The sequence below is a fragment of the Aplidium turbinatum genome, chromosome 17 (assembly GCF_918807975.1).
Source record: "Aplidium turbinatum chromosome 17, kaAplTurb1.1, whole genome shotgun sequence".
NCBI lineage: Eukaryota > Metazoa > Chordata > Ascidiacea > Aplousobranchia > Polyclinidae > Aplidium > Aplidium turbinatum.
Genome location: NC_137488.1, coordinates 15,955,766 through 15,983,610, shown reverse-complemented (window position 1 = coordinate 15,983,610; position 27,845 = coordinate 15,955,766). Strand labels below are relative to the sequence as shown.

General features: G+C 38.2%; 1 protein-coding gene across 1 annotated transcript; it reads right to left on the bottom strand.

The window, feature by feature from the left end:
• Positions 1-2,935: 2,935 nt before the first annotated feature.
• LOC145786253 (EGF-like repeat and discoidin I-like domain-containing protein 3) lies at positions 2,936-16,062 on the bottom strand. The gene is made up of 5 exons (XM_082597894.1): positions 15,885-16,062; positions 14,571-14,630; positions 13,520-13,672; positions 12,146-12,315; positions 2,936-3,881 (listed from the first exon to the last, which is right to left on the bottom strand). The coding sequence occupies exons 1-5, from the start codon at positions 16,060-16,062 to the stop codon at positions 3,744-3,746; spliced, it is 699 nt and encodes a 232-aa protein (XP_082454020.1). The 3' UTR covers positions 2,936-3,743.
• Positions 16,063-27,845: the final 11,783 nt, after the last annotated feature.

Genomic DNA, 27,845 nt, shown 5'->3' with positions numbered 1-27,845 from the left:
TGTTGCAAGTTTTATTATTGTGAAGTTTCAATAGGAGGATTAGATACCTCTTGTCTCTAAATAGCGATACAATGTAGAATGTAGAGCATTATGATGTCACAGGTACATTTGTCGTCGCTGCAACAGCACCACAAGAACTGCAGTTGGAATTGATCGATCTTCAGAGTGACTACGTTTTAAAGGAGAAATTCGAAGCCCTGAAGCTAAATGAGTTTTACGCATCGCTAAGCAACACCAGATTTCCAGAAATTCGAAAGGTGGCACAAAAAATGCTGGTATTGTTTGGTTCCACATATATTTGTGAACAGACGTTCAGCTTGATGAATTTTAACAAATCTAGCCACAGGTCTCAGCTGAGTGATGCGCACCTCAAATCTATCCTGACTATCGCCACAACCAAAATGATGCCAAATTTCGATGCTTTGGCAAAAAATAAAGCTTGACAATCCTGTCAGACGTCGTATTTAAATTCGATTTTGTTTTTTGGTTGTATTTTTCAGTTATTTGTTAATTTAATCTTCCGTTTTTTTTGTCCCTTTGTTATTCGTGTGACAAACTATATGTAAGTGGCGGCTCGATCACTTGGCCCGCCAGTCTAAGAACAAAATAATTTTGGCCCCTAATTCAAAAAGTGTGCCCACCCCTGGTCTATACCATGCTTTCAAACACCATGATAGCTTATACCCATACGAGCCTGTTGTCGTTTGAAGAAGTCTCAGCATTGGCAAAAGGTGTCTGTGATAATACGACAGATCAAACAACGCGTTTTATGTGTGAAACTAGAACTAAAATTAGCAAAATAGTAGTAATAATTATTAGTGCGTGACTTCTGGAACGAAGATGCTTCAAGACCAAGCGGCGCTGGTTCGACTCTCGGGGTGTGCGTTTGAGCAACTCACGTTAAGGACTGTTTTCCATTTAGCGGCATCTAATGGATGGAATAATTCCTCGGCACCAAGACTTCAGCGATCGGCAACTTTACTCTGTCAATCTCGGTGACCCTTGATTATAATAGCAAATAGGGCCACTGTATAACTGGCTACTGTGTCCTGGCCAATAGAAACTTTGCACCTTACGTTGACACTGTAATATATAAGCTACAGCACGAAAAAAGTAGCGAGATCCTTTGGAGTTATTTTCAAACTGAAGTAAATGCTTCCAAAATGAAGTTGTACAATGTTATGGGTTATTAACAGTTAGTCTATGGCCAAAGCAATTTGGCCATCACTCTGTGCCTATTGCTTAAGCAAACTGCATAAATACTATAGCCTACAAATAAAGTCACTAGAGCCATTGGCGACGCTATACGGGAAGAGAATATCACACCCACATACTGACTAAATCTTTTACAAATGAATAAATTTATCCACTAAAAGTTGCTAAACTAAATAACTTATGCATAAATATCAAAAAAATTTCTGCTCCATGTATAACTAAATTTTTGTTACAGAAATTACTTTGAATTTGGTGCATTCTGAGAGCATTTTCAACAAAAATGTGGGTACGAATATTCCTGTAAAATGGTGCTGTCGGGTAGCATAGCAAAAGGATAAGATCATGTTTTCTTCGGCATGTTTCGGAAATAAAGCTAAGTCTCTGTGTTTTCTTGTTGCTAATTCCTGGCTGAGATGTTTGAATGTTTGGTATTGGCAAAACTCGCTCTTTTAATGCAATTTTGTTTAAAATTAGGCAATTTTTTTTAGACTGAAAGCATCATTCTCAATATCATGACGTCACACGCGTGCCAAAGGGGGGGTTGTAACCCCCAAAACCCCCCCCTTTGGCTACGCCACTGCCTGGAGGTTTACACCTTGCAGGTTTATATGTTTTTTTTTAATAATAAGCTGATGCATTTTGTTTAATAAAGTGACCACCAACATCACGTTGCTTTGATGAGTTTCGTGAAGGAATTAAACAGATTTAAATAATTTGTTACTTTGTGTTGCCCAATAGGCATAATACAGTCGTGTAAGAACCGCATGCGAAATCAGGGATTGAAGCAATTGTATCATGTTGATTTGGCCTTTTTCATAAAAAGCTCGCTCAGGTACAAAACAATTTTATATTTTGTAGCTGCCCAAGCCAACATGATGCAGCTTTAATTACATAAAGTTAATAAGATTTTGTTTTTTGTCACTATGCAAAACTTATTAAGTAGTGCCCTCTCATTAAGTCCAATGTGCTCCGGTTCAAACTTACTAAATATACATGTATAAATAAAACCTAACAACCAGACGGCATTTAACATAACATAAAAATATTCCGGTCAAAATCGTCCGGTCCCGAGAAGGGCTAAACGGGGACTACTCACTCATAGATATGAGTGTGCCAAATGACAATTTTACAATAATAATTGTATGCAACTTATAATTTATCAGTCGGCTGCATAGCCGAGTGGTGAGTGCCCTGGTTCGACGTTCAATAAGGCGACGGTTCGACACCGCTCAAGAACATGTGGCTTTGACGCTTGCAAACATGCCGTCGATTGCGGAGTCGCGCCCCTTCGACTACAGCCTTTGATTTCACTTATGAACAGTGCGCTGCTTTACAAAGAAATGCCTAGGGCCGTTTTAGAGCAAGAGCTATTGCCTGCTGAACCGATAATTTTTCTATTATTGTAATTTTAGGATTTTATGTTTAGCAACCATTGCCAAATTAGTTGTAGACAGTTGCTTAAATTTGCGAATATTTTTAACAAGGTGGGCAACTGACCGTTCTGCTCTCCTGGCTCGCACACTCATGCTCATTGCTCAGTGGGCCTCTCAAACACATTTCTGTTTCTAAAAACAGATTTGGTTCATGTCTGTTCGATGTTTCTAACACAAATTGAACTCAGTAGTAGCTATTACTTGACCTTACAGTATAATACTACATGTTTTTGGGTGAATTGCTATAACTACACTGTGATAATAAAATGTTTACCAAAATATAAACTGGTTAGTCACTTTTTATTGCTGTCTAAACATGGATACCTTAAATTTACAAGTTGAACATAAAACACTTTCATTCTTAATTCAGTGGTTGTGACAAAGAAAAGATAGATTTACCATCACAAAAAATCAGCCAGAAAAGTCATGTAGTCACTCAATCAACAGTGGTTCTGAAACTGCCAACAGAAAAAGCGGAAGGAATGTCCATTAAGTTGTCTTGAGACTATTCCAGCCAGAAAAATTCGCCCTACTTTAAAATTAATCAACGTCAGAAAACGTTTAATTATTGTAAAAAGAATGGATCTTGCTAGCTGAGATATACGCCAAGTAAAACGAAGACGCATTCCCTTGTGAGGTCATTTCATCGTTTCTCAATATATAATATACATCAAATCGTGTCGGTTTTGCAGACAAAAAGTTCTGTGATATCAGCTCAATGGCGGAGTGCTTTATGTTTTTGCTTCTCGCTTTTATAGATCTTGGTTCAATTCCACAATCACATTAAAACTTTTATAAATGATACCGATGATGTACTTTCTTGCGAAAAGCAGTGATGATATGCTGGGTAATAATGTGGTCACACAATAAGTATTGCACAAAGTTGAACAAAGAACAGTAACTGAAAAACTTGAGTAATTGTAGAGCGACGTCAGTCAATTGAATTCATTAACGAGTAATAATAATTTGCATCTTCATGGTTACTTCTGGTAAGATAAGTGCGATTCAGTTTCTATCATGCAAATATACAATTTTAACTGAGTAGGCCTAATGCACAAACAGCAACTGGTTGGTGACGGTGATACACATGCATGCTTAGCAAGTGATATACTCCAAACGCATTGAAACGTGTCCACTCCACTCTTGCACGATGAGTCTGATGTACCTTGCAACAATGGGTTGTGGGAATCTGTTGAGGACGTGTGTAGTTTGATCGCTGTTTCCTTGGAAAACCTGAACATTGGGTGAAAGTAAATAAGTTGAATCTTCAAGAAAGTGAAATATCTTCTGACAGGTTTCAAACCCACAACAATGCCTGATATGAACGACCCGGTTACAAACGAACTTAAATTTAAATTTTAACACGAGTAAATTCAATCATAAACAGTTAAAAATCGATTTCCATCTGTTAGCCTAGAGATCTTTGGTTAAGTTTTTTTTTCAATAGAAGTAAGTTAAATCTTAATTTATTTCTGATTGCTCTAGTCCAGGGCTTCTCAAACTATGGGTCGCGACCCCAAATGGGGTCGCGTAATGAAATTTTGGGGTCACAATGAAATAGTTTAATTTAGTCTAGTGCCGGTAGGTTATAGTCTTGCCATGATGTTAATTGACCGCAACCGTCCGCGTGAAATGTCGAACGATAAAATGTAACCAATGGTAACAATTGATGCATTGTTACGCTACCATTGCTGTAACAAGGAATGCATACCCAAACTTTTCTGACCTAGCCCTTGACAACTCTTGCTCTTTTGCACAACATATTTATGTGAAGCGGCATTCTCAAAACTCACCACCATCAAGTGTAAAAACCGATCCTCTCTGGAAACTGTTGAAGATGCTATTCGCTGTGCTTTGTCTTGTATCATTCCACGAATGGATCACTTGTGCAAGAAACATCAAGCGCATCCATCCCATTAAATGATTTGTTTTTGTTTACTTTTCATCATGTTAGCGGATTTTTGTGATTCGTGAATTGGGTGCATTTGTATTGTTTTGTTATAGTCTCAATTAGGGTCGGATTATTCGTGTGTTATTTCTTGTTTTCATTCGTTGCTTTTTTTCATGTTTCATTGTTGTTGTTTTCATGCTCCTTTCGATATTGTTTTACTACTTCAGTAAGAGAATTATGAAGTAAGCCAAAAAGAACCGAAACAAATTGAGACAAAAGAATTAACCCCGTATTAATGTCATTAACGTGGATCTCCCCGTAATGGGGCGCATAGAAATATATTTTTCAAAATGGGGTCGCAGAACAAAAAAGTTTGAGAAGCCCTGTCTAGTCAACCTAACAGTGACGACATTAAATTAACTTTTGAAAATCGTAGTAACTCATGGACAGCCACACCAGATGAGGCCTTGTAGGTGCCTTAGCATTTGGCACTTCTATGTCCACGCCACTTGTGCAGTTTTAAAAATAAAACTTCTTCAAACTCGTGAACATATCTAATAAAAAAATATTCTTGTATATGGTGCTGTGGTGCCCGTTGCCTCTGTGACCTAAGCACTGTTTTTTTGTTTAAGTCTCTGGAGCAAAGAATCCACGTTTTACCATCTCAGATTGGCAATATTTGTGGGACTCCACAGAAAAACTACTCGAGAGCGGCAAATCGTTGCCTATTTCTGTAGAAAATAGCCAATGAAAGCCACATCGGCAACGAAACAAGGTGGAGCGTGGTGGTATTTATGCGATTGTCATTCGTTTCTTAACCGCTTGATTAACGGCGAAAATATTTTACTCACTGAGGAGACGTTTTATAATAAACACTAATTGGCGCTCGTTTTGATTTCAATTGACCAGAGTGCTAATTATTCGGAGTAGCATAGTTTTTGAGGTGAAGAAAATAATTAAAGTTCCAGTGCCTGTCAACCAAGGAACAGAGTGGCTTCTTTGCAACGCAAAGCATCAAATTGACTTTCAAATAGTGTGGGACGCAGAAATGCGGTCACAACTCTCAGGGTGCCATTAACGTCAGTGTCGATGTTGTGACAGTTTCTGTGTTATGACAGTGAGCGCTACAACATTTAACAGCTGCGAAATTCTGCTAAAGAGGAGACAAAACATAAGGATGCTATCAACAGGGCCAGTGCAAGGCTATTTTGAACCCTAGGCAAGCGTCAATTTCTGCGCCCCCATTACTCAACATTTTACTGCAATACAATAAGTGAACGATAAAAGTTATAAATTTTTCCGGTTTTTGTAACACAAATTGCTCTTGATTTAAGTCATAAAACAGCAAAGTTCATTTCTAATTAATTTAATGGGTTGGATTGTTTTGCCGTATTATCTATCTTTTCATCGAATTGCGCTTTGATTCTCCTGACTGATTCTTGTTCAAATGATGAAGGAATTTCCAGTTTATTGACAATCTCAGTAGCATTTACTAAAATCTGCTGCATCGGATCTGTATTTCTCAGTGATTTTCTTCGTATAACTTGTAACTGTATATTGTAGATTACCTGTTTTTAAATCAACGTCACTTTTCTGGATCATTTTACTTGTGAAGTTTACTTTAGTGAGCCTACGTAGGCCAAGTGGGCCTACTATGGTAGACCTACAAATGAATATTGTAGGCCTACCAGTAAGCAAGAGCACCACAAATTTGAATTTGATGATTGCAAATGCAAGTCAATATTTCCAGATGACCCCACTAAACTTGCATCTTTGAAGATATTTATCTGAGCAATGGCGGATCCAGGCGAAGGGTGCAATAGAGACAATCGCCCTTCCTCTTAAAACACAAAAATTAGCTTTATTTACAGTACAGTGTTTTTGCAAGATCGGATTAATGTGTATACCTATATATCATTGTGTTTTGTTAGAATTTCCCACTCATTTTCCTCTCACATAGGCTACCTGCTGCATCAGCCTTGCATCCGAAAGTCACACACCTAGTAACCACTGTAAGATTGTTAGCTACAGTATCTCAATGGTTTCAAAGTATCAGTGCGCTTATTATTTTGTATGTTTGAAACTAAAGTACCGGTATAGACGTAGGGGAAATGTTTCACCAACGGCCATTTTACTAGTTATTTTCTATCCATACAAAGCTTATGCGTCCTTTTTTTGGCACAACAGTAGGTCACATACCCCGGTATATTCAGCCAAAAAATTTTCTTCGTGTTCCAACTGCTAACTGCCGAAAAAGAACTATCAAATTATAGTAAAAAGTGCCCCGTTAGTCAAACCCTTATACGACCAACGGGCCACTGCTATTCGACCAACGGGTCACTTCTACTTGGCAAAAAGCTGATGCACTGGAGCTTATTTTGGACTATTTAATACACGAACAACATACACACAACACAACATAAGCAATAAGCACTTAGAAAAATGCTTTTATTATGAAATCTCATTTCATATTCAATTCAATTTTATAATATGAGATTCAAGTGTTTTTGGTGTTTATTTTACTTCTTTTAAATCTCATATTTTTCTAACTTTGCAGAAAACTTTAAAACACCAGACAGGCGTTTTGTAGTTGCCACGGGTGTTGGTGCAGTAGTTTTCTCATTATCCATTGATTCATTCTTTAACATAACGAGCCAACGTTGTTCATGGTATATCATATCATATTTATATCATATATCGCCGACTTTCAAACAGAAATATTTTGTTTCAAAACATCTTCGACAGCTTTGTTGAGATTTTCAGAACTAAACAACCCAGTTTTATTGCTAGTTGTTTTAATTTCTAACATCTTTAGTCTGAATACATAAAGGAAGACATTGCTAAACAATTAGCTAGTGACCCAGTGGTCAAACAAGTGGGTGGTCCGTTGGTCAGATACATGATAGTTCTTGGATTTTAAGGCCTAGTTTAATGATGGATAAAATTTAAACATCCAACTCAGTGGTTCCCAACCTTTTTGTCTTGGTGACCCCCTTTAAAAATTTTCGTAGATACCGCGACCCCCACTTATATTCTTTCCTAAATGCAAGTATACTATTAACAAATAATACAACAAAAGGCAGCACTAAAAATGTTTTTCTTGCATTTATTGACAAATCAATACGATGGTTGGACCTTGTAGGTCTGCAGCTAACTGTGAAATTCGAGGTTGCGTGCTAGACAGAGCCAGTCTCATGTCGTCTTCCACATCCATTCTATTTCTTTCCTTCGTTTTCATTATGCACAAGAGCTGAAAAACCACTCTCTCTTAATAGATACGTCGTAGCGAAGGGCACTAATACTTGAAAAGCCAGCTTAGAAATCTGTGGGCATGAATCATACATTTCACACCAAAATTGAGAGAGTGACTTTTCATGGTAAAGAATGCGAGCAGATGAGTCATTCTTAAGATCAAAATATTGATCTTGTATTTCATCAGGAATGCCACTTGCATCCAGAGAAACGGAAAATGGATTTTGAACAAGTACAGCTTCTTGCTCTTCGAGTTCTGGAAAGTAACGTTGGAACTCGGACTCCATGGTCTGCAGGTGTGCCACAACCAATTTTTTTAAATCTTTGAACTCTTCACCCGTTTCTTCGATGAAAGAAACACTGGACAATCTGTCAAACATAGCAATGTTCCCAATATACACTTTTCGCTGCCAGTTTTTTTAATTTTTGAGACTAATACCTTGACATTATCATTGAGTTGTATAATATTTGTGTCTTTCCCTTGAAGTTTCAGATTTAGCCAGTTCAATTTTTCAAATATGTCCGTCAAATAAGCCAGGCACTTCGTCCACTTATCATCATTGAAGTTAGGGATGGTAGAAGTTGGGGATTGCTCACTCAAAAGGAAGGTGGACAACTGAAGGGTCATAGTGTTATAACAAAATTTGGTGTAACTACAGCTTAAGGTCTGCCTCCATAATTATGTTGCATACCTAGGTGCAGCGTATTTGACCTCTCCACGTGTGTACTTAAGTGTGTATTGCCAAAATAAATGCTTGGGAACACGTTTTATCATGCTTACTTGACACCATTCAAGTCATAATAAATCAGCGGTAGATTTCACGCTACACTGGTAACAATACGTGGTACCCGGACATTTTGCCGAAAGACATTTTGCCGAAAGACATTTTGCCGAAAGGACATTTTGCCGAAAGACATTTTGCTGAATGGACATTTTGCCGAAACTCCTTTTTGTGTTATATGTATCGATATTCTTTATTAGTTCTTATCGATATTACTTATCGATATTCTGTTTTAGTCTATCGTTCACAACCTTAGCCCTTTCGGCAATTTGTCCATCGGCAAAATGTCTTTCGGCAAAATGTCCTTTCGGCAAAATGTCTTTCGGCAAAATGTCCTTTCGGCAAAATGTCCGTGCACGACAATACGTAGCCTCACGCTGCTGCAGTAAGGTTCTGCTGACGTTCTAGCGCCCAAAATATAGCATTTCATTTGATAAAAGTAAAAAAAAACTTTTTGCAGTTCTGCCAATTTTTAAATTTCTCAGTGACCCTCCAGCTGTCCATATTGCAAGATAAATCAGTAAAGTGAGTCGTTCCGGTATTCCACTGTTCCTAATTGAAGTAAGACAAAAATTCCCTTTTATTTTTAAATTCTAAAAATGCCTGAATCTCATTCTTCATCTGATAAACACGATTAAGAACGTTTCCTTTGGAGAGCCAACGAACAGATGTGTGGAAAAGCAACGTTTCGTGTGTTGTTAAAACTGTTAAATTAAACAACCAGCATTCCAGTCCCAGTTGAAAATATCTATCATTATGATTTCAAGAACACAAAGCAATTGCACTGATGTAGCCTAATGTTCAAGTTCTCTCTTCCTACTACACTAGGCCTACAAATAAATACTCAAACAGACCACAAACTACTAGCACTAGGGCTAATCTCGTTGCTAGGATCTCATTGCGGTTTGTTTACATCACCCGCAACCGCTTCATTTCTGTTGAAACCACCGACATGAAATCTAGACCGCCACAAATCTCATTTCGGTCATCGCATGTAAACAGACTACGAGTCTGGCAGACTAACCGAAATGGAAAATGGGCGCAATGAAACGTCATGTAAACGTAGCCTAAGGCACATACTACTAGCGGACCGTCCGGTACCTCGTTCTACTTACATTCACGTTTGTTGTTTCATGAGCAACAGCTTCGCGACCCCTTATAAAATGCTCTGCGACCCCCAGGTTGGGAACCACTGATCTAACTCATAGCAATTTCATTAATCAATGAATAAGCCATCAGCAAACAAAAAACAGTTTTGAAAAAATAAAGCGATGGGTGAAAAAAATTGCAGAAAAAAAATGTTCAAAATTTACTTTCTACCCAGAGATATCTAGAACAACGGGATTGCTGACTTTGCAAATTTCGATAAAGCGATGGACACTAGAAGGGTCAGCGCTGTTAACGCCCGAAAATGAAAAAGGCGAAAGCGCGTGTCAATTACGCTGTTGAGAAGTCGCCTTTTCTAGATATCCCTGCTGTGAAGCTAAAATAAGGTCTTGAAAGTGGGCACTCCTAGGCGTCTTGCCTAGCAACGCCCATAGCAACAATTAATGGCTGGCCTTGTCTATAACTTAAGATCATCATTTTAAAGCAAACTTTTGCCGTTAGTCATCCAAGACTATTGAGTATTGAACATAGCTTTAGTTTTCACATTTAATTGATTATTGCATCACTTTTGGGCAAGGTTTAGTCATCAAAAATAGGAAATAAAAAAAAATGAAAAAAAGTAAGAAAATTCAATTTCGTGGTATTGCTAAACAAAGAAAGTTGGATAAGGTTGGTTGTAAGTCTAACAATGTTGGTAGACTTGATGAACTGTTACTGTAACACAAGTGTAACCTTTCCTGTAACACCAGAAAGCCACCTAACAACAGAAGATCAAAGCTCTTTTTGCCAACCTTTTACTTTAGGAAAACAAGACAGTGGCAAAATCTCTGCATATTCAGAAATCTGCCAAATACTCGACAAGTTTTGACTTGACAAATCAAGAAAAAGAAGCTTTGACACATCCAAGGCCAGGAGAAAAACATTAAAGGCACTTAAGAAAAAATTACAACCCAAACAGAGGCAAAAAAGGGTCTACTTATGATAAAGGAGGCTTTAAAGTGTTGAAAATGTTTATTGTTGTTTTTCGTAAAATGTGATTTTTGTCCAACTACCAAATATTAATCCCAAATATCTCTTTCATTTGTTTGCCAATCGCTTTCAAATTTTTAACACTATCAGACAGAGTAAACATGCAAAGCCTCTGGTCAAAGAATTTTGGAAATTTTGTCCATGATGCTGTCAGCACCCATTTGTTTCATGTCCAAGGATTAAAAATTTTTGAAAAAATGCAACAATTCGAATAACTTTTTATATTCTCAAAATATCTTCATTTCCTTCCATAGAGCTTCAGTCTTGATACTTATAAACATTCTGTTAAAATTTGATTCAAATCCAGTAAGTGGTATTAAAACTATTTGTGTTTAAAATTTGTGTATTTTTTACCACTTGGTGGCGGTTAGGGGAAAAACGGCCACATTTTCAATTTTTTTGCTTTTTTTACATGATTTCATCTTCAAGCATCATTTTAAAAACAAGAAATGGGTTGTATGTTGAGAAATCCACATTTTAGTTTGTGCAGTAATGATGCAGTAACCCTCCTATTGTCCACGTCAAAACAGAGTCAGCAATCCCGTTGTTCTAGATATCCCTGTTTCTACCCTGTAATAAACCATACTTTCCTTCATAACAATACCAAAAAAATCACAAGTCCCGCAAGGAAGATTTCCAAAACCAAAAAGGTTAATCTCGGTACCACAATAACATTTTTCGTGCGTCCAAACTTTTATTTTAAGAAATAGAAGGGTGGTCCGTTGGTCGTACCCTGTCCGTTGATGGAACATCTCCCCTATAGTTCGTGCGACAATATTCCAAACACAAACCATTTTTATTCATAAAAAAAAACAACATACAGTTACAAAACTGCAAGAAAAAAAAGCTCTGCGCCCCTAGGCAACTGCCTAGTTTGCCTAAAGGACGCCCCGGCTCTAGCTGTCCCTATGTGTCAGCCCTTGATATCCAGTTGGAGCCCATTAAAAGCTTTAGTAGTGAATTTTGATGCGCAGTGACATCAAGTGACCGTGATACATAAACAATCTATGCAGTTCAGTTTGTTTTTATTTCTGACAATCACAACGAAAAACAATATAGCCTATGCCAAACATAGCAGAGGTCTAAAAAAAGGTAGAAGCGACAAAACGCGGACGTTATAACGTGCATGAGTGTTGACCCAAGGTGCTTTGACTCAATGAGAAATAAATAAATTACTGTTCATTATAAGCCCAGACTTATTTGGCAATTTATTATCAAACCAGCCTAAACTACATGATTGATCTTTAGTTGGAATGAGCAACAACAAAAATGCAATTTATTTCCGAATAGACTACTGTATAAAGTTGTAAGACATTCAATAATTGCCTTTTACTTTTCTGAGGGCAAAAGTTGCCAGCTTGAAGTCTAAGTGTAGTTTACTGAAAAAGCTACTTATTTTTCTGCCAAGTAACCTACTACACTAAAAGATCACTCACTTTTTCTTCTCCGTTTTTCTCTCGGACTACTGATAAGCTGCTCAATGAGTTTCCATAAGAAATTTTAAAGCTAGTGACCCATTGTGGATGATCCCCTCTTCCTTGCGTCACAACGCCAGTGACGAGTGTAGGCGTCTTCAAGTCCACTTGAATCCATTCGCCTCGTCTGGCTGAAAGCAAAGTGTTGCAGTCTTTATTATTATCAATAATAAATGAAACTGAATACTGAAAATTTTGTGTGATCATCAGAATAATTATATTTTGTAAGTGAAAGCAAAGACAAACAAGTTGCTTTGTTGCTTCACTGACGTTTCGAGCACCATGACAATGCGGATCATCGTAGCGAATAACATACAAAATAAATTTTCCGAGGTTCCGAGGTTCCGGGTTAAAGAACATTGCAGAGCTGTCAAAAATATGGAAAATGAAAAGTCAGCTCTCTGTTCGCACATAAGATCACTTAATAACCTGGTCAGAAACAAAAATTTTGAAAAACAAAACAAATTGCTATCAACGCATCACGGAAAAAAGTTACTTCATTAACATTACGTCAAAACAATGCAATGTACTCAACCGGAACGATGGAAATCTGCTGCCAAAAAGTTATAAATCTTTATTGTCTTGACGCGCAGGATTTATGCCTAATTGGGAACAGTTGGAAAGTTCTTAAAATTTCATTTCGTCTCGAATTTTTGTTTGTCTCAACTGTTTCCACTAAGTTTAATTGTGACAAGGGAGCGTTCTTCTTGGCTATCAGCATAAGGTTGAGTACTCACTAGTATTGGTGGTGCGACACGGATGAGCCCAGCCTCATGGGCGAAACACGGTGTCTATCGCTGTCAATTCTTGCCACAATCGGCTGCCGAGAAACATTTATGTTTAATGTTGAAAAATTTACGTTGTCTAATGGGGAAAGTAACCGCTCACACATCTTTTGGTCAACTTTAAAATAACGTGTGTTTCACTTTTTTTCTCTTGCCTTCAACCGCACTGCAGTACTGCATAACTTCGTAAATTTTATTTAGTATGCTATTCGCTCTGAGGATGCGCCTTGTCATGGTGTGCTAAACTTCAGTGAAGCAATAAATCAACTTGTTTGTGTTTTGCTTTCACTTTCATCAGATAAACGTTACAACTAGTGCTAGAAACAATAATAATAAATCTATTTATCGACTGGTACGCAAAGTGATTCTCAAAAGTTTATCACCACATCAAAATTTTATCCAGAACTCAGCATCTCAACTGGATATCAAAATCTTTTCTATCGATTCTATGATATAGATCACTTATTGTTTTTTCAGCGCGGCCGTTTACGTTTTACTGAAATAAAAAATGTTTTATTTGAGAATTAGTATTTTTCAATTGATAACTTACCAGTAAGTGAAGCCCACGACCAACTAACTGGCCCCTTGTAATCCAACCGGGCGTGATGAGCAGCAAAATTAAGAGCGTGAATAGTTGAAGCAGTAATGTCCGCATCAAGAACCCTTCCATCTTTCAATCCCACGGCACATTGGGAGACATAATCTTAAAAAAATAACAATCAGCAAGATGTTGGCCACTAACAGTTCATGATTCACTGGACCGGCATTCTTCAAACATGACTTACATTTGATTTGTCACAAGTTGAACATCCACTATTTGAACAAAGATGATGAAGATGCTATAATTATAGAGAAATCGATTCTTAATAAATTTCGATAAGAAGTTAGATTGTTATGCAAATGTCAGCATTTAATGAATGCAAAATAGCAGTACCATCTTTTCTATGGTGCACATTTTTAAAGGAAGGTGCTACCACTTCAAGCCCAAATTCATATAAACTAAAATTGAAAGAAACACAGCTTTTCAGTAGCATTTTGCATTATTTCGAAGTATAAACAATTTCGTTTTGTTATGCATTCAAAATAAGATTGAAACATCATCATCATCATCCGTTTAATTGATTTCGGCTCTGTCACTCTATAACCTAGATCTTCTCCCTCTACAGCTCTCGACTCCTCACATCCTCCTTGAAAAATGAAACGTTTATATAAAAATGTGAGAACTCAAAAGGCTCTCATGGCTCTGCACAGTTTGCTTCATAGATTAAACTAATGTTCAGGAAATATTTCGAAAGTGTTGAGAACGAAATAAAATTCTATTTGGACAAAAACAATTCTGTTTTAATGTAGGCGTAAATTTTTTTTTTCGAAGAATTTTTTTTATTTATTTTGGATCTCATTTCGTGTGAGCCAAATAAATTTCCTTCTCAACACAAGTTATCAAATTTTATTTTAGTTTTATTTTCACTAAAGAAAATTCATTTCGAAAACCTCCACTATTGGTTACTAATAATTCAATTCTTTGTATGAATGCACATGTAGTTATGATTAGTTACTTAAGAATCATTGATTTTAAATGGCCAACATGCCATTGAACTTACAATCCGCAGGCATATGTGAGATCAACTTCGAGATCGTGCTGGTCATTTGTGTTGTAGTTTCTGCGATACAATATCATAACTAATGAACAAAAAAGCTTAATACTTATGATAAAAAACGTAAAAAGTTCATCAAATGTAAAAAAGCTTTGGTAGAGACTAGAGAGTTTGCATACTTGTTAAACCCGCTAAAGCTACTCTGTTTTATTTCTAAATGTAAAAAAATAGGATACGTTAGCAATTTCATGGAATGGATATAATACCTTTTCACCGAACTAGGCCTTGAAAAACATTATAAATTTAGTAATATAAAAAGTATGTGAAATGCTTTGGGTAGCTGCAAACATTTTTACAACTAATGTATATTAATGTGTCCCTATAGATCAGAGATGGAGACCTTTTTATTACATGGATCACAAAAAGACACCTTAATCCCTAAAAATACAAAAGTGAGTTCTTATATTTAAGGTGAAATTCAAGAAAAATTACCACAATCGGTTTTTTATTACTTTCCCTTATCATCATCATTAAATTTCCTTCCTCTCGTCGAGGTTTGGAGGGAATGAAGTGCCAAGTTTCTTTGTTGTGAGATTTTTCTTTTGCAGTTTTTTAATCTAGTCCTGACAAGTCTTTGTTGTATCAAAGGGTACAAGCAAGAAAATTGATTTTTGACAATCAAGTACGTAATATCATCATTACGTCATAACCAGCCAGTTCCATTACCTTGATAACGCGTTACTACGGCTTTAGTTGTGTCAGACTTCTATAACATCGCATTTCGGTACGGTACTACGATAGGTAGATTATGTTGGATGGAGTCTTATTACAAATATTTGGGAAAACTTTATTCTTTTTTGAATTATATGTTTACATTTTATTTCTACAATGACAAGTAAGTCGCTGAAAACCTACGATGGGTCAATGGTTCGCCATCCCTGCTATAGATTAAGTGAGAAAATCGCAATAAGGCAGCTGAGCTACCACCAGTGCTGGCGATGGCAAACATTATGCAGGTAAAGTCTGAATGAACTGTCTGTTTTGCAAGGGCGAATAACAGCAAGCGTATAAAGCAACTAAAACATAGTTTTAATTAAAAGCAAAAAATTCGTTGCAGTATTTAACTTTGCAACTAACATAACCTTGTTTGTATTGAGACTGGTACTTTAAAACGCAGCAGTTGCTAATATAAGCGTTTGATTTTGGTTTTTATTGAAATCACTTTGAAGTGGTATTACTGCTCTTAGATTTTATCTGATGATTTAGTAACCACTTCCAGGAGACACCATTAGTCCTTCAAGACACTAATTGATGACTTACCAGTCAGTGTCTGTATTTTGCCATTCAGTTGATCTATTTCGCTTGGATTGCAACCACACACTCCAGGGGTTCCTTGAGGCCCCTGAGGCCCTTCAGGCCCGAGCTTCCCAGGACGACCCTGCAAACCTTGCCCCACTGTGGGTCTCCGTGGAGACGAACGACGAAAAGGAAAACACATTTCTTCGTCATCAGATTGCACAAATGCGACGTTGCTCCATAACAAACCAAACAGACAAAAAACAGTAAACATTTTAAGAAATGTCATTTCTTTGTTGTTTAGTACGGATAGGTCTAAAACAAACACATATTTCATACCACCTAAAATATTTTTTTATACTGCAACCGATTACACTGAAAAAAGAGACCTGTTGATATTTTAATGCGATTCTAGGCTGGGTCTAACATCACTCTTTCAAAAACCATGATACCCATGCAAGACTGGTGTCGTTTGAAAACCAGTCTCCTTATTGGAAGAACGTGCCTGTTATATGACAGTAACTTCTTGCACTCTGTCCCACGATTGCACAGTAGCCTTCCTTATGTAGCTGGTGCGATGAATATTATTGGACATACTACCCAGCGCTGCAAATCCGACAAGTGTTTGTTGTGTGCAACTCGAACTTAAATTAGAAAAACAATAACTTTTGAGCTCAGTTTAAAAATCTTCTATTTGCACTTTGGATGAGACACTCCACTGCTCATCCGTATCTAAATTGTAATCTAAATTTGAAAAGCAAAAGTTTAATATGAAAGCTACTTGGCAAACAATCAACAATCTATTAGGTAAATCCCAGTCTAAGACTAACCATGGCATCAAAATTACTGATAGTACAGTCACTGACAGATTAACTATTGTAAATCACTTCAATGATCACTTTTCCTGTGCTGCCCATTCCCTTACAAGAAAGATTCCCAAATCAAATACAATATTTTCAACATATCTTGATTCTCCATGCTCTGAGACAATTTATATTTATCAAACTACTTTGAATGAAATAAACAATATTATTCATGCTATGCCAGCAAAAACTAGCAGTGGCATCGATGAAATACCATCCATAGTTGTAAATTCAACCCCAAACAATATATTGCATGCCTTAACTCATATATTTAACTTATCTTTAACGAATGGAAAATTCATAAATTCATTTAAGTTGGGGAAGGTGATACCTATCTTTAAAAAGGGTAGCTGCAAAGATTCAAACAACTACAGACCAGTCAGCCTACTACCTGTTTTTTCAAAGCCGATCTTCATAGCAACTGTCCATACAAATCTTAAATATATCAGCTAAAGCTATGTGGGCTAATAATGCTATAGCCTAAATATATGTTGTTTATTTTTTTGTTTGTAACTTTTTTATATTTTCCCTTTATATCTTAAATTTTTCTGAAGGTGTTGCGACCGTGTCAAATTTCTTTTAACTCAATAACTTACTACCTTTTTCTCGACCTTTGCTATGTTGACGTGTATTGTTTTTGATATGATGGTCAGAAATAAAAACAACTGAACTGAAGTCTTCATGAAGTTTCACAGTGAAGTTATGTTTAAAGATGTCTTTTTCGTCAATAACTTATGATATCAATAAACTAATGACTAATGTACGAACTACAAGCTGTCCCTTCCACAAGATAAGCATCACTGATTTTTTAGCTACTTTGATTACTATGATGAACAATCGAAATAAGCGCTTTTACCAATGCAAATTCGTCAGAAAAGAAGATGGGTGCCGGTAAAATCTGGCCAGGCAAAGAAGGGTTGAACAAAAAGTTTTATTTCTACTGCATAAAGTGCTTTAAATCGCAAGGAGAAAAATAACACCTCAGTTGGTCTCTCACACGCATTAATGTTTCTATAGATGGATTTGGCTCATTTCTTTCTGTTTCCGATATAAACTGAACTTCTCAGCCTACTTTGCGTTTCATACTTGAAGGTTAAAATACTTAATATCAATTGCTATTATCATAAAATATGTACAAAAATATGAACTGATCAGTAAATTTTATTGCTGTTCAAACGTGGACCTCTTGAATCCACCTATTTAACACAACACACTTTTATTTTTAATGCTGTGGTTGTAATGAGAAAAAGATAAATTTACTATCAAAGAACAAAATCTGTCAGAAAATAAGTTATGTAACCACTTTAATCACCAGTGGTTCTGGAACTGCCTGCAGTAAAAGCGGAAGAACTGTGCATTAAATTGTCCTGTGACCATCTCAGTCAGCCAAATTCGGCCTTCTACATGGACTTTAACCAACGTCTGCAGACGTTCAATCAATGTAAAAAAGTGAATTTTATTAGCTGGGATTGTATAGCCAAGTAAAGTGATGACGGACGTATTCTCTTGTGGGGTGATTTCAATGTTACTCAACAAAAAATAAACATCAAATTTTGTCGGTTTTACAGATAAAAAAATTGTGATGATCAGCTGGGTGGCAGAGCAGTTTATGTTTTTGCTTCTTGCTCTTATAAATCGGTTCAATTCTAGGTCGGGTCACGTTAAAAATTCTATAGATAATAACGATGAAGTACTTTCTTGCGCAAAGCAATGATTATAATTATGCTGGGTAATAATGTGGTCACACAATAAATATAGCACAAAGTTGAACAAAGAATACTAGCTAAAAAATTTGAGTAACTATAGAGCGACTAAAACAAAAGTATCTTCATGTTTTCAGTGAAGGAACAATGGTTTGCGTCTTCATCATTAGTTCTGGTAAGATAAGTGCAACTCGGTTTCTATCATCGACGATAAATGGTCATTATTTGTGATAAATTTGCTTCCAATATCAGGGTTGCAAGGTAGTCCAAGAAGATTTTGGACAGTATTAGTCTGAAATTAGGACACTTTGGGCAGTTTATAAAAAAACTGCTTTATTTGTGGTTCAGCACTTCGTTAATGTCATAGGAACTTGAGCATTGGCACAAATAAACGTCCGAATGATTTGCTAGCCATCTGACGCAGCGTATGAAATTAGGCCAATTTCCTGTCTTTTTGTCCGAATTTTAGGCCACCAAGCAACCCTTTTCAACACACGAAATCAATCCATTTGCCCATAAAGAGAGACGTTTTTTTACGGTTTCAGCCAAAAATGGCTGTTTCATTTCCTTCCATTAGATAATTGTCATGTCTTGCGTCATCGAGCGATGACCGAGAGGGTGCATCGCAGAGAGTTTGTTGATAAATGTTCCTGCTTAAAGAGGACCTGAAATGAAAAATTAAAATTTTTGGTGATTCTTTAGTGTTTAAGTATTATATTTTTCAAAATTTTTTTTGATATACCCTTTTGTTTGGGAGATATAACCAAATTAAAATGGGCCACCTGATGGCGCTATGTGTTTTGTGACGTCATCGGCGGGCAGCCAAGTAAACAGCTTCAAGCATTTGCCTTAGAAACGTCGCATAGGTCATTGTATATTGAGTAATAGAAGATCAGCACAAAGAAGACGTCTGACACTAGACATGGATTTCTCTTTGAACAAAAAAGACAGTTGACTTGACAGCGAAGAACATCATTCTGATTCGTGCTCTGACAACACCAGTACGGACAGCAGTCGGATGGCAAATTTGCATTGTAAAAATGCAGGAAAATAATTTGCTTGAACCAAGTGGTTTATATCAACTAAAAGTAGCCTATGTATTTAGAGTTGCCTACCCTGCCAATGTTTTACTGTCTTACTGACCTGTTTCAAAGTCTTGTTGTTTTCTCGCTGTGCTATTCGACTCAAACGCCCGATCGTACTCACAGAGTGTACCTAGGTCGATCGAGTTTTGTGGGTACTGCATTGACAGTGGCTTTCACATATCTTGAAAAATCAAAGACAGAAGGAACAGCTTCAGGGATGAGCAGGTGTCTGGACTTGGTTCCTTGTAGCTCTGCCTGTAGATCACGTTGGTAATCGCTGGCCAGAAAATGATTGCTGCACACACTTCTGTGCTTGTTTACAGGTGGGTTTTTGAGTTTCATCGTCGAGATCCATTTCTTCAGCTTGTCGTCATTATTGAGAGGTAAACGATGAAAAGATACCCCTTTGACGATTCCCCGGTTAGTAGATAACCGGGAGCCATACAATAAGCCACTATTTTAAGGGCGTAAAAACTCTCTTCGCACAAAATTGTTCGCTGTTTCGGTAGCCTACGCGATTCGTTCCTTGTGTTTGCCTGCAAAACAGCATACCTTGGATTCGGCGTTGCCGGCCAATGACGTCATCAAAAATTTTGACCATTCAGAATCATTCAAATCAAAAAAGTTTTTTAGCAAATCCGTGTTGGCCTTGGTTGAATTGAACATGTTGAGGTTGCCACAGGAGGGGGTAGGGGGGGAGAAATTGTTTAATCATCTTAGCTGTTAACTAAACAAAACAATTGTAGTTAATTGGGCCTAGGTTGGAGCTCTGCAACGGGAAAGATGGACAAAATCATTATAATTGTAGCTGTTGCTCGAAAATGTTGGGATTTTGCCAGGGGGGCGAGGCCCCCCCTGGTTACGGGCCTGGGTGGTCGGACAACTCGGCAAGCGAAACTCAGCAAGTGCTTCAACTCAGCAAATACATTTCAGCTATAGGCCTATACTGCCCAAGTGCCCAAGTCAGTAAATGAAGTTTTCACCTAGTATCGGACTTGCTTAGTCATCTCTTGTTAAACTGAATTTGCTGACTTGTTAGCCTGCATGCCAAGTATCGTCTTGGTCAGTTTTTACTTGCTCATAGGTTCATCTTTTGCCAATTTAAGCCATTCGCTGAAATGTTGCTAGCTCAGTTGTCACTTGCTCAACTGCAATGTGCTGAGTTGTATAAACTCTACTGCAGTTGACGTTTTTGAATGACATTTATAGGACGATATGTGTATGTCTTGTGATTTAATAATGCACAAACAGCAACTGGTTGGTGGCGGTGATACATATGCATGCTTAGCAAGTGATATACTCCAAACGCATTGAAACGTGTCCACTCCACTAACGAGGTCCGATACTCGTTCTCGATACTGCTCATGACATGAATGATCACCATTTGGCGAACTTCTTCCGCTTGTATTCCAGGAAGCCATTCCAACCAACGCGAAAGCGGGTAATTCGGATGAGTCGCGCTGGCCAGAATACAGTGCCTGAGGATGGGTTTCTTTTATGTCCGGTTTTCTTTCTCCGTCCTATTATTATTATTATGACTGCTCATCCACACCAATATTGAAACTGGCGAATTCAATCCACAACACTTTTCATTAGGCTGTCATTCATTACCATGTGTGCTTTTCTCTGTTTTCGTTTTGTTTTTCGCTATTTTTTTTTTTAGTTTTGTGGCCGTGCTAGCTACTGACATATAGCCTAGCCTACTACATAATTTTTCATTCAGGCACGTTTTAAACCTTGAAAGGTTTTGCCACCTTTTCCCGTTCATTAACGTGCTGGTAGGTTTATATCGATTTTTGTAGTTAGTATCTTTTTCGTCCCGGACGCGTTAATGACGAAACATATAATGAATGAATGAAATTGTATCACCTTCTTTTCGCCCTTTTCACGTCATGGAAAACAAAGCTTATGATTGGTTGGCGGTGTCATCCTATAGTCATTTGCAGTGGCAGAATTTTTCCTTGTTAAAGTGGCTATACCCGGATAGACACTAGACCAGCGTTTCTCAAAGTGGGCGAAATCGCCTCCCAGGGGGCGATTTCGAGCGCCAAGGGGGCGAAAAAATCAAAGGGGGGCGATCGGAGGGCAAAAACACTCGAAGGGGGCGAATTTATCAAACCACCAAAACCAGTCCAACGCGCTAATCAGTTCTGTGCACTATGACTACGGTAGGCTACTATAAAGCTTAATAAACCACAAATTCAATTGTGGACATAGAAAAAGAGCAACAACATCTCACAATCTTGCAAAAGTTTACTTTATCACTTGAAGGAGTTGAAGCTATTGAAATCTAATCAATTCATTGCACAATTATCTATTATTGTAGCGTCACAGTGCTCTTTGCAAAATATGAAGTTGAACGGTCACAATGCTCTTTCATATTCCCAGATATTGCAATTGTCTTGGCGTGCCCTTTCATATTCCCAGATATTGCAATTGTTTTGGCGTGCGTTAGGCCTACACAGTTTGCAAAGAGACAGACATGCAAAATCAGTTGTAATTTTCACTAGTTTATAGGATCAATTTATACTGTTCAACTACTGCAGCGCCAACACCAGGGATGGAGGAACCATTTTAAAAGTAGGTGGGCCCAAACGCGTAGCAGTCAAAGTTAATCAAACTTCTGGGGGGCTTCGCCCCCCAGACCCCCCATAACATTGTTGCATTCCTAATACTTCAAATCCTTTATACATTGTGTTTTCATTATTGGATTTTTTGTCTACCAGCGAAAAATTTCCGTTTTTAGGCCCGATTTGGCCAAACAAATTACAAAATTGTTAAATTGCTCTATAACACTGTAAAAAATATGGCGATGTACACACAAATAAAAAGGCAAAATACACACACAGTTATAATACCAACCTCGGAGAAATAATCTGCAGCATTACTGTATACAGTAGGCCTACGTGCATGCACTCCATAATATGTAATGTTATTATTGTTTTAACCTTAGAGAACAATTAGATTGATTTATAGATTAATCCACCAATCACACGCAACCACACCCACATGTACTGCCCATCAACAGTTGGGCTCAACAGAAAAGTTTGAAGATTAGATTTCATCATTCACAGGCCAACAAGAATTTTTTTTTAAAAGGCACGGTGTGAGAGTCATTTTAAGGTATTTCGAGGCCCCTGATTCCGAAAATACACTTGTTTTTTTCAAATTGGCTCTAGTTTTTGAGATAGCCTACAGCAAAAACATTTTTTTTGCAATTTTGAACCCCTATAGATTTAACGTCGTGTCGTTTATTATATAGACAAAACTGAAAGTAATCCCAGGCGCATTTCTGAGTTTTATAAACGCTATTTGGAACCAATCACGTTCATTACAACCCAAACAAACGGCTATTTAACGTTTACTGGCCTATAGTAACAATCAAAATACGACGTGAAGCAAGCTATAGGATACAATTAAGATGTAGAATAAATAACTTATGCTTTGCGTTAATATATTTGTTGACTTCAACGGTATCAGACTTATTAACTAAGCTACTAAGTACAAACAACAAAATACATAGGCTACATTGTTTTGCTTAACAAACTAGACGAATAAGCAAAACAAAGCCATCGATGAACAAACGCAGATCTTTATTATGGTAGGCCTATAGGCCTACTGAGCAACACCCATCAAGGTACGAAGGCCATTTATATAATTACAGATACAAAGTTGTGTTCTTCAATGAAGTAACTGCTTAAAATTTTATCCTTGTTACGGAAGAACGTAATCTCGGTTCGAAATTCAATTCCTGGTAGTTTCAAAAATTCGAAAAAACTAAGTGCATGCTTGGAATCAGGGGCCCTAAAACACTCTAAATTGACTCTCACCTTTTGTGCTAAAATTTTTTTGTTGGCCTGTGTAATCAAACTAGTGTGTATCAAATGAGTGAAGAGCTTTTTTTTGGAACTCCTTCTCTAATTTGCCGTTTTCGCTACCTTTTCAAAGAAATTTGGCTTTTAAAAGTGGGTGGGCCAGGCCCACTCAGAAAATAAAGTAGGTGGGCCCAGGCCCACGAGGCCCACGTGTTTCCTCCATCCCTGGCCAACACCCGAGCTAGGTTATTCACCAGTTTATTCATCAGTCGCCTCGATAGCTCAATTGGTTAGCGCGTCACTTCTGAAACGAAGAAGCTTCAAAATCAAGCGGCGCTGGTGTTGCGGCCAATCTCTATACAAATCAAACGTCATATAAACCGTTCAGGTCTACTGAATCTTACGTCATGGAATTTTTCTTAAAAATGAGCCAAAATTGCACCATCGTTCGTAAGACTTGTGTCAAACCTGTTTAAACATGAAATATTGCATTATCACCTTTGAACACCTGTTTGAATTGCGTGACAATGTTTTTCACTATTACGTCACAGTACTGTGTACGTGAGTTTGAGATATTGCCATGTATTCTGATCATTCGTAAAATTGTTGCTTGAAGTTAGTCGCAAATTTAACTGTTTCGCTTAGTGCTGCTAGCTGGACAAAATTTCCGTCTTTTATCCAAGTAATCTGTTCTGTAGTGACAAGTTTTAGTGGTGTACGGCGTTGCATCCCATTTTCGACAGCTTTGAGGCTATTTTTACAGAAATACAATTTTGAATAGACGTTTCAAAGGAGTGTTTTTTTTCGGTCATTACATGCAGACGAACGGATTCGGGAATCTTATGTTACAATTTTCCTACGAAGAGATTATGGTTTACCGCTGTGACCATAAAAAATAAAAGACGTGACTTGTTAGCTGGTAGGCCAAGAAGCACTAAAAGCACATAAAGAATAAAAGACGTGACTTGTTAGCTGGTAGGCCAAGAAGCACTAGAAGCACATAAAAAATAAAAGACGTGACTTGTTAGCTGGTAGGCCAAGAAGCACTAGAAGCACATAAAAAATAAAAGACGTGACTTGTTAGCTGGTAGGCCAAGAAGCACTAGAAGCATAAAAAATAAAAGACGATTCTCTGGCTAATGTTTGTACGGAAGCACAGGCAAGACATAAAAAATAAAAGACGTGACTTGTTAGCTGGTAGGCCAAGAAGCACTAGAAGCACATAAAAAATAAAAGACGTTACTCTGTCTAGTGTTTGGTGCAGAAGCAAAAGAAAATTAAAGACATTTCTTCTCAGTTGGTACTGAAGAACTTCAAGCTAAAAATTAAAGGCGTTTCTTTGTCGGTTCTGAAGAAAAAACTACATTGACATTCATTGGCAAGATAAAAGATTAAAGACAATCGATCTGTGCTTAAAGATTCAAGTGAACGAATCCAAGCAAGTTTTGTGGAACTTTTGGACTTCATTCATATACCCTTACATCTACGGTATTGTGCATTTAAATGCTTTTTTGTATTTTTACGGTCATTGCAGTTAAGTTTTTTATAACTACTGTAATAATTTTGTGTGTTTGTGCAACTTAATTTTTTAATTGGTAAATTTAGCCTCAACATTTAATATGTCTGCACTCGGTGGCGACAGGGACTCGGCCGCCGTCGACTCGACTGAGTTTAAGCCTGATGATGTTCTTTGCGGTCGGGCAGGCCATTCTGGGGAGGGACCCAGTAACGATGAGGCTAAGTCAGTTCGAGAAGCCCGGCATCTCAGAAGGGATATTTTGACTCAAATTGGGGAACTTTCTGTAGCCCTAGGTTCTTTGAGTGATAAGCAGGAACTGTTAATTTTTAGATCTAAGTTCTCTACTTTGGAAGAGGATTTACGGCATTTCCATGCTCTTTTGACTAAAATTTTTAACTCTGCAATCTTGGCAGAACTTCGTGATAGGATAGATCCCGAATTTAACTCGTTAAAAAATAACTTCGAAGAAAAAGTAAGTGAGTACTCCGAAATGTAGAATGCTGACATACATCCTGAGGATAGCGCCTCAAATGTAAGCACTAGGATGTCTAAGAGTTCGTCTCGGATAGTTGCACAAATTAACCTACAGCTAAGACGAGAGGAGCTCCAGATACAAGCCGAGGCCGAAGCAAGAGCTGCGGAGGCCATGGCGAGAGCTGAGGCCATACGAGCTGAGGCTGCCGTGAGAGCTGCCGAGGCTGTACGAGCAGAGGCCGCCGCGAGAGCTGAGGCCGAAGCGAGAACTGCTGAGGCCGCCGCGAAAGCCAAAGCGAGAGCTGCTGAGTTCGCACTCAAAGACGCACAGTTGAAGGCTGAACAACGTAAAGAGGTAGCTTTGGCTGAATATCGATCAGAGGTGGGCTCCCGGCGTAGTTCTAAGAAGAGCTCTTCTAGCCATTCCAGAAGTGAACATCAATCGCAGTTTAATTTACATACCCTTTTCCAGACGCCTGTTCAGTCCGTGAGTGGACCAGTGCAATCCACACGTTTTCCAGCTGTTTTAGGAGGTCTCGGCGCCGCGGCTAAGGGTCTTCCGAAGGCTGTAGAGCCAAGGCCTGCGAATTATAGCCGAACTCCTCCCCCAGAGCGTACAGGTCACGGGGCCGCTGATAGCAGTAATGCTTTGCCCCCTTCACAGTTTTCTGCGCCGCTAGTTTTTGATCGCCCAGCTACACGTAATTTGGGTGGTTGTGAGAGGCGTATCGCGTCTCCTGATTTTAACGTTTGTGAGGATCGTGATCGGACTGTGCATGTGACTGAGCCCCCTCAGCCCCTTAAGGGATATAGCTTGTCTTCTCCGGCTAAATCGAGTTCTCAACAACAGGATTGCTTTTTTGAATACCAAAACAGTAGGACGTTTTTTGATTAAGGCGGCCTTGATTGGTTACGATGGTAATAATATGCCATTCATCTTCTTTAAAAATCGTGTTACGGCCTTAATGGCAGCTTCGTCCTTTAAAGGAACTCGTTTGACTTTGTTACAGGCAGCTTGTGTTAGAACAGCTGCGCAAACGATTGCTAATTTGGTTTCTGACACCCCTGGCTTGTCAGAGGAAGACAGGATAGAAATGTCGTTAGCTCGCTTGTCCCAGCGTTTTGGGGTTCGTGGAGGTCTTTTCGCCGAACCGGTAATTAGAAAGTATCGCTATGGTAGCAAATTGACTTCGACCTCTTCCAGTGATCTGAAAGAGTTTAAAGATGAATTGTCGCAGTGTCTGCTTTACGCGCAAGCTTATGGTCAGCGTGACAAATTGGAAGGACGTTTTGTTTTGGATTTGGCTAAGCGACTCCCGTTTGACGGTAAGCAGCGTTATCTTGACTTTTTAGGTGATCAGTATGGTGGTACTGATGAGCCTACTTTTCAGAGTTTGTTTGATTTTGTAGTACGGGAGGAAACGCGCAAGTCGACTGATTTTAGCATTATGCTAATGGGCGATTCTGGTGAATCGCAGCATTTTAAAAAGTTTGGCAAAGGAAAATTGCCTTCTTGTCCGGTTAGGCAGACGTCCGTAAAACCCCATCATAATGTGATTTCAGGGAGTTTGCAGTACTCGACTGCTGTTGGCGCACCGCGTGGTGGTGTGGCCAGACGTAGTGACATACCGGCATGTTTTTATTGTTCGTCACGTGGTCAAGTTGAATATCATTTTTTGTCTAATTGTAAAGAATTTTTGAGCTTGACACCTAAAGATCGGAGAGATGTCATTGTGAAAGCTGGCAAATGCTTGAATTGTTTGCGCCAGCATATGGTTAGGGATTGCGTTCATGCAAACAACTGTCGTAAGTGTGGCCCTAACAACGATAGGAAACACTATTTTCTTCTGCATGATTTTTATGTGACGTCACGTGATTCTCTGGATTCGATCGGCAAAGGTGATGCTGGTGCCAGAGTTCCTGTGCGTAATGTTAAGATTGGAAATGTTAAAGCAGCCTTTAATCGCGTTACTGCTGCTCGTGTTTTGAATCCAATGACTGGCAAATCGAAGTTGGTGTATTGTCAGCATGATCCTGGTTCGCAGTTGACGTTTGTTTCGAGTGATTTGGTGTGCAAACTTGGCCTTAAACCGTATGACAAAGCGTCGTTTAAAATGGATACTCTGGCTGGTCAGAAACCTACTTGTGCTAACCTTGTTAAACTCAACATCCAGTCGTTAGAGACAGATGAACTGTTTTGTGATATAACTTCGGTGGTTAACCCAGCTTGGGCTGACGATGTTAAAACTTTACCGCATAAACAGGATTTAAGTGGTTTCCGTCATTTTCATGACGTGAATATGTTTCATTTGAATGATTGTAGTACTGTAGATGTACTGATTGGCAACGACAACGCTTATTTGATGTGGGCAAAAGAAGAACGTGTTGGTGAAAATCGTAGTGAACCGCATGCAGTGATGGGCATTATCGGCGATGATTCATCGGCGATAATTATCGGCGATAAATTTTTATCGCTTATCGTTATCGCTCAATTATTTTTTTGGTTATCGTTTATCGTTATCGCCA

Coding starts and splice junctions, on each gene's coding strand:
- LOC145786253 (XM_082597894.1), bottom strand. CDS start 16,062: ATGTGTTTTCCTTTTCGTCGTTCGTCTCCACGGAGACCCACAGTGGGG. Junction 14,631..15,884: donor CAAAATACAGACACTGACTG/GTAAGTCATCAA, acceptor ATTGTATCGCAG/AAACTACAACACAAATGACC. Junction 13,673..14,570: donor CTCACATATGCCTGCGGATT/GTAAGTTCAATG, acceptor TATTTTTTTAAG/ATTATGTCTCCCAATGTGCC.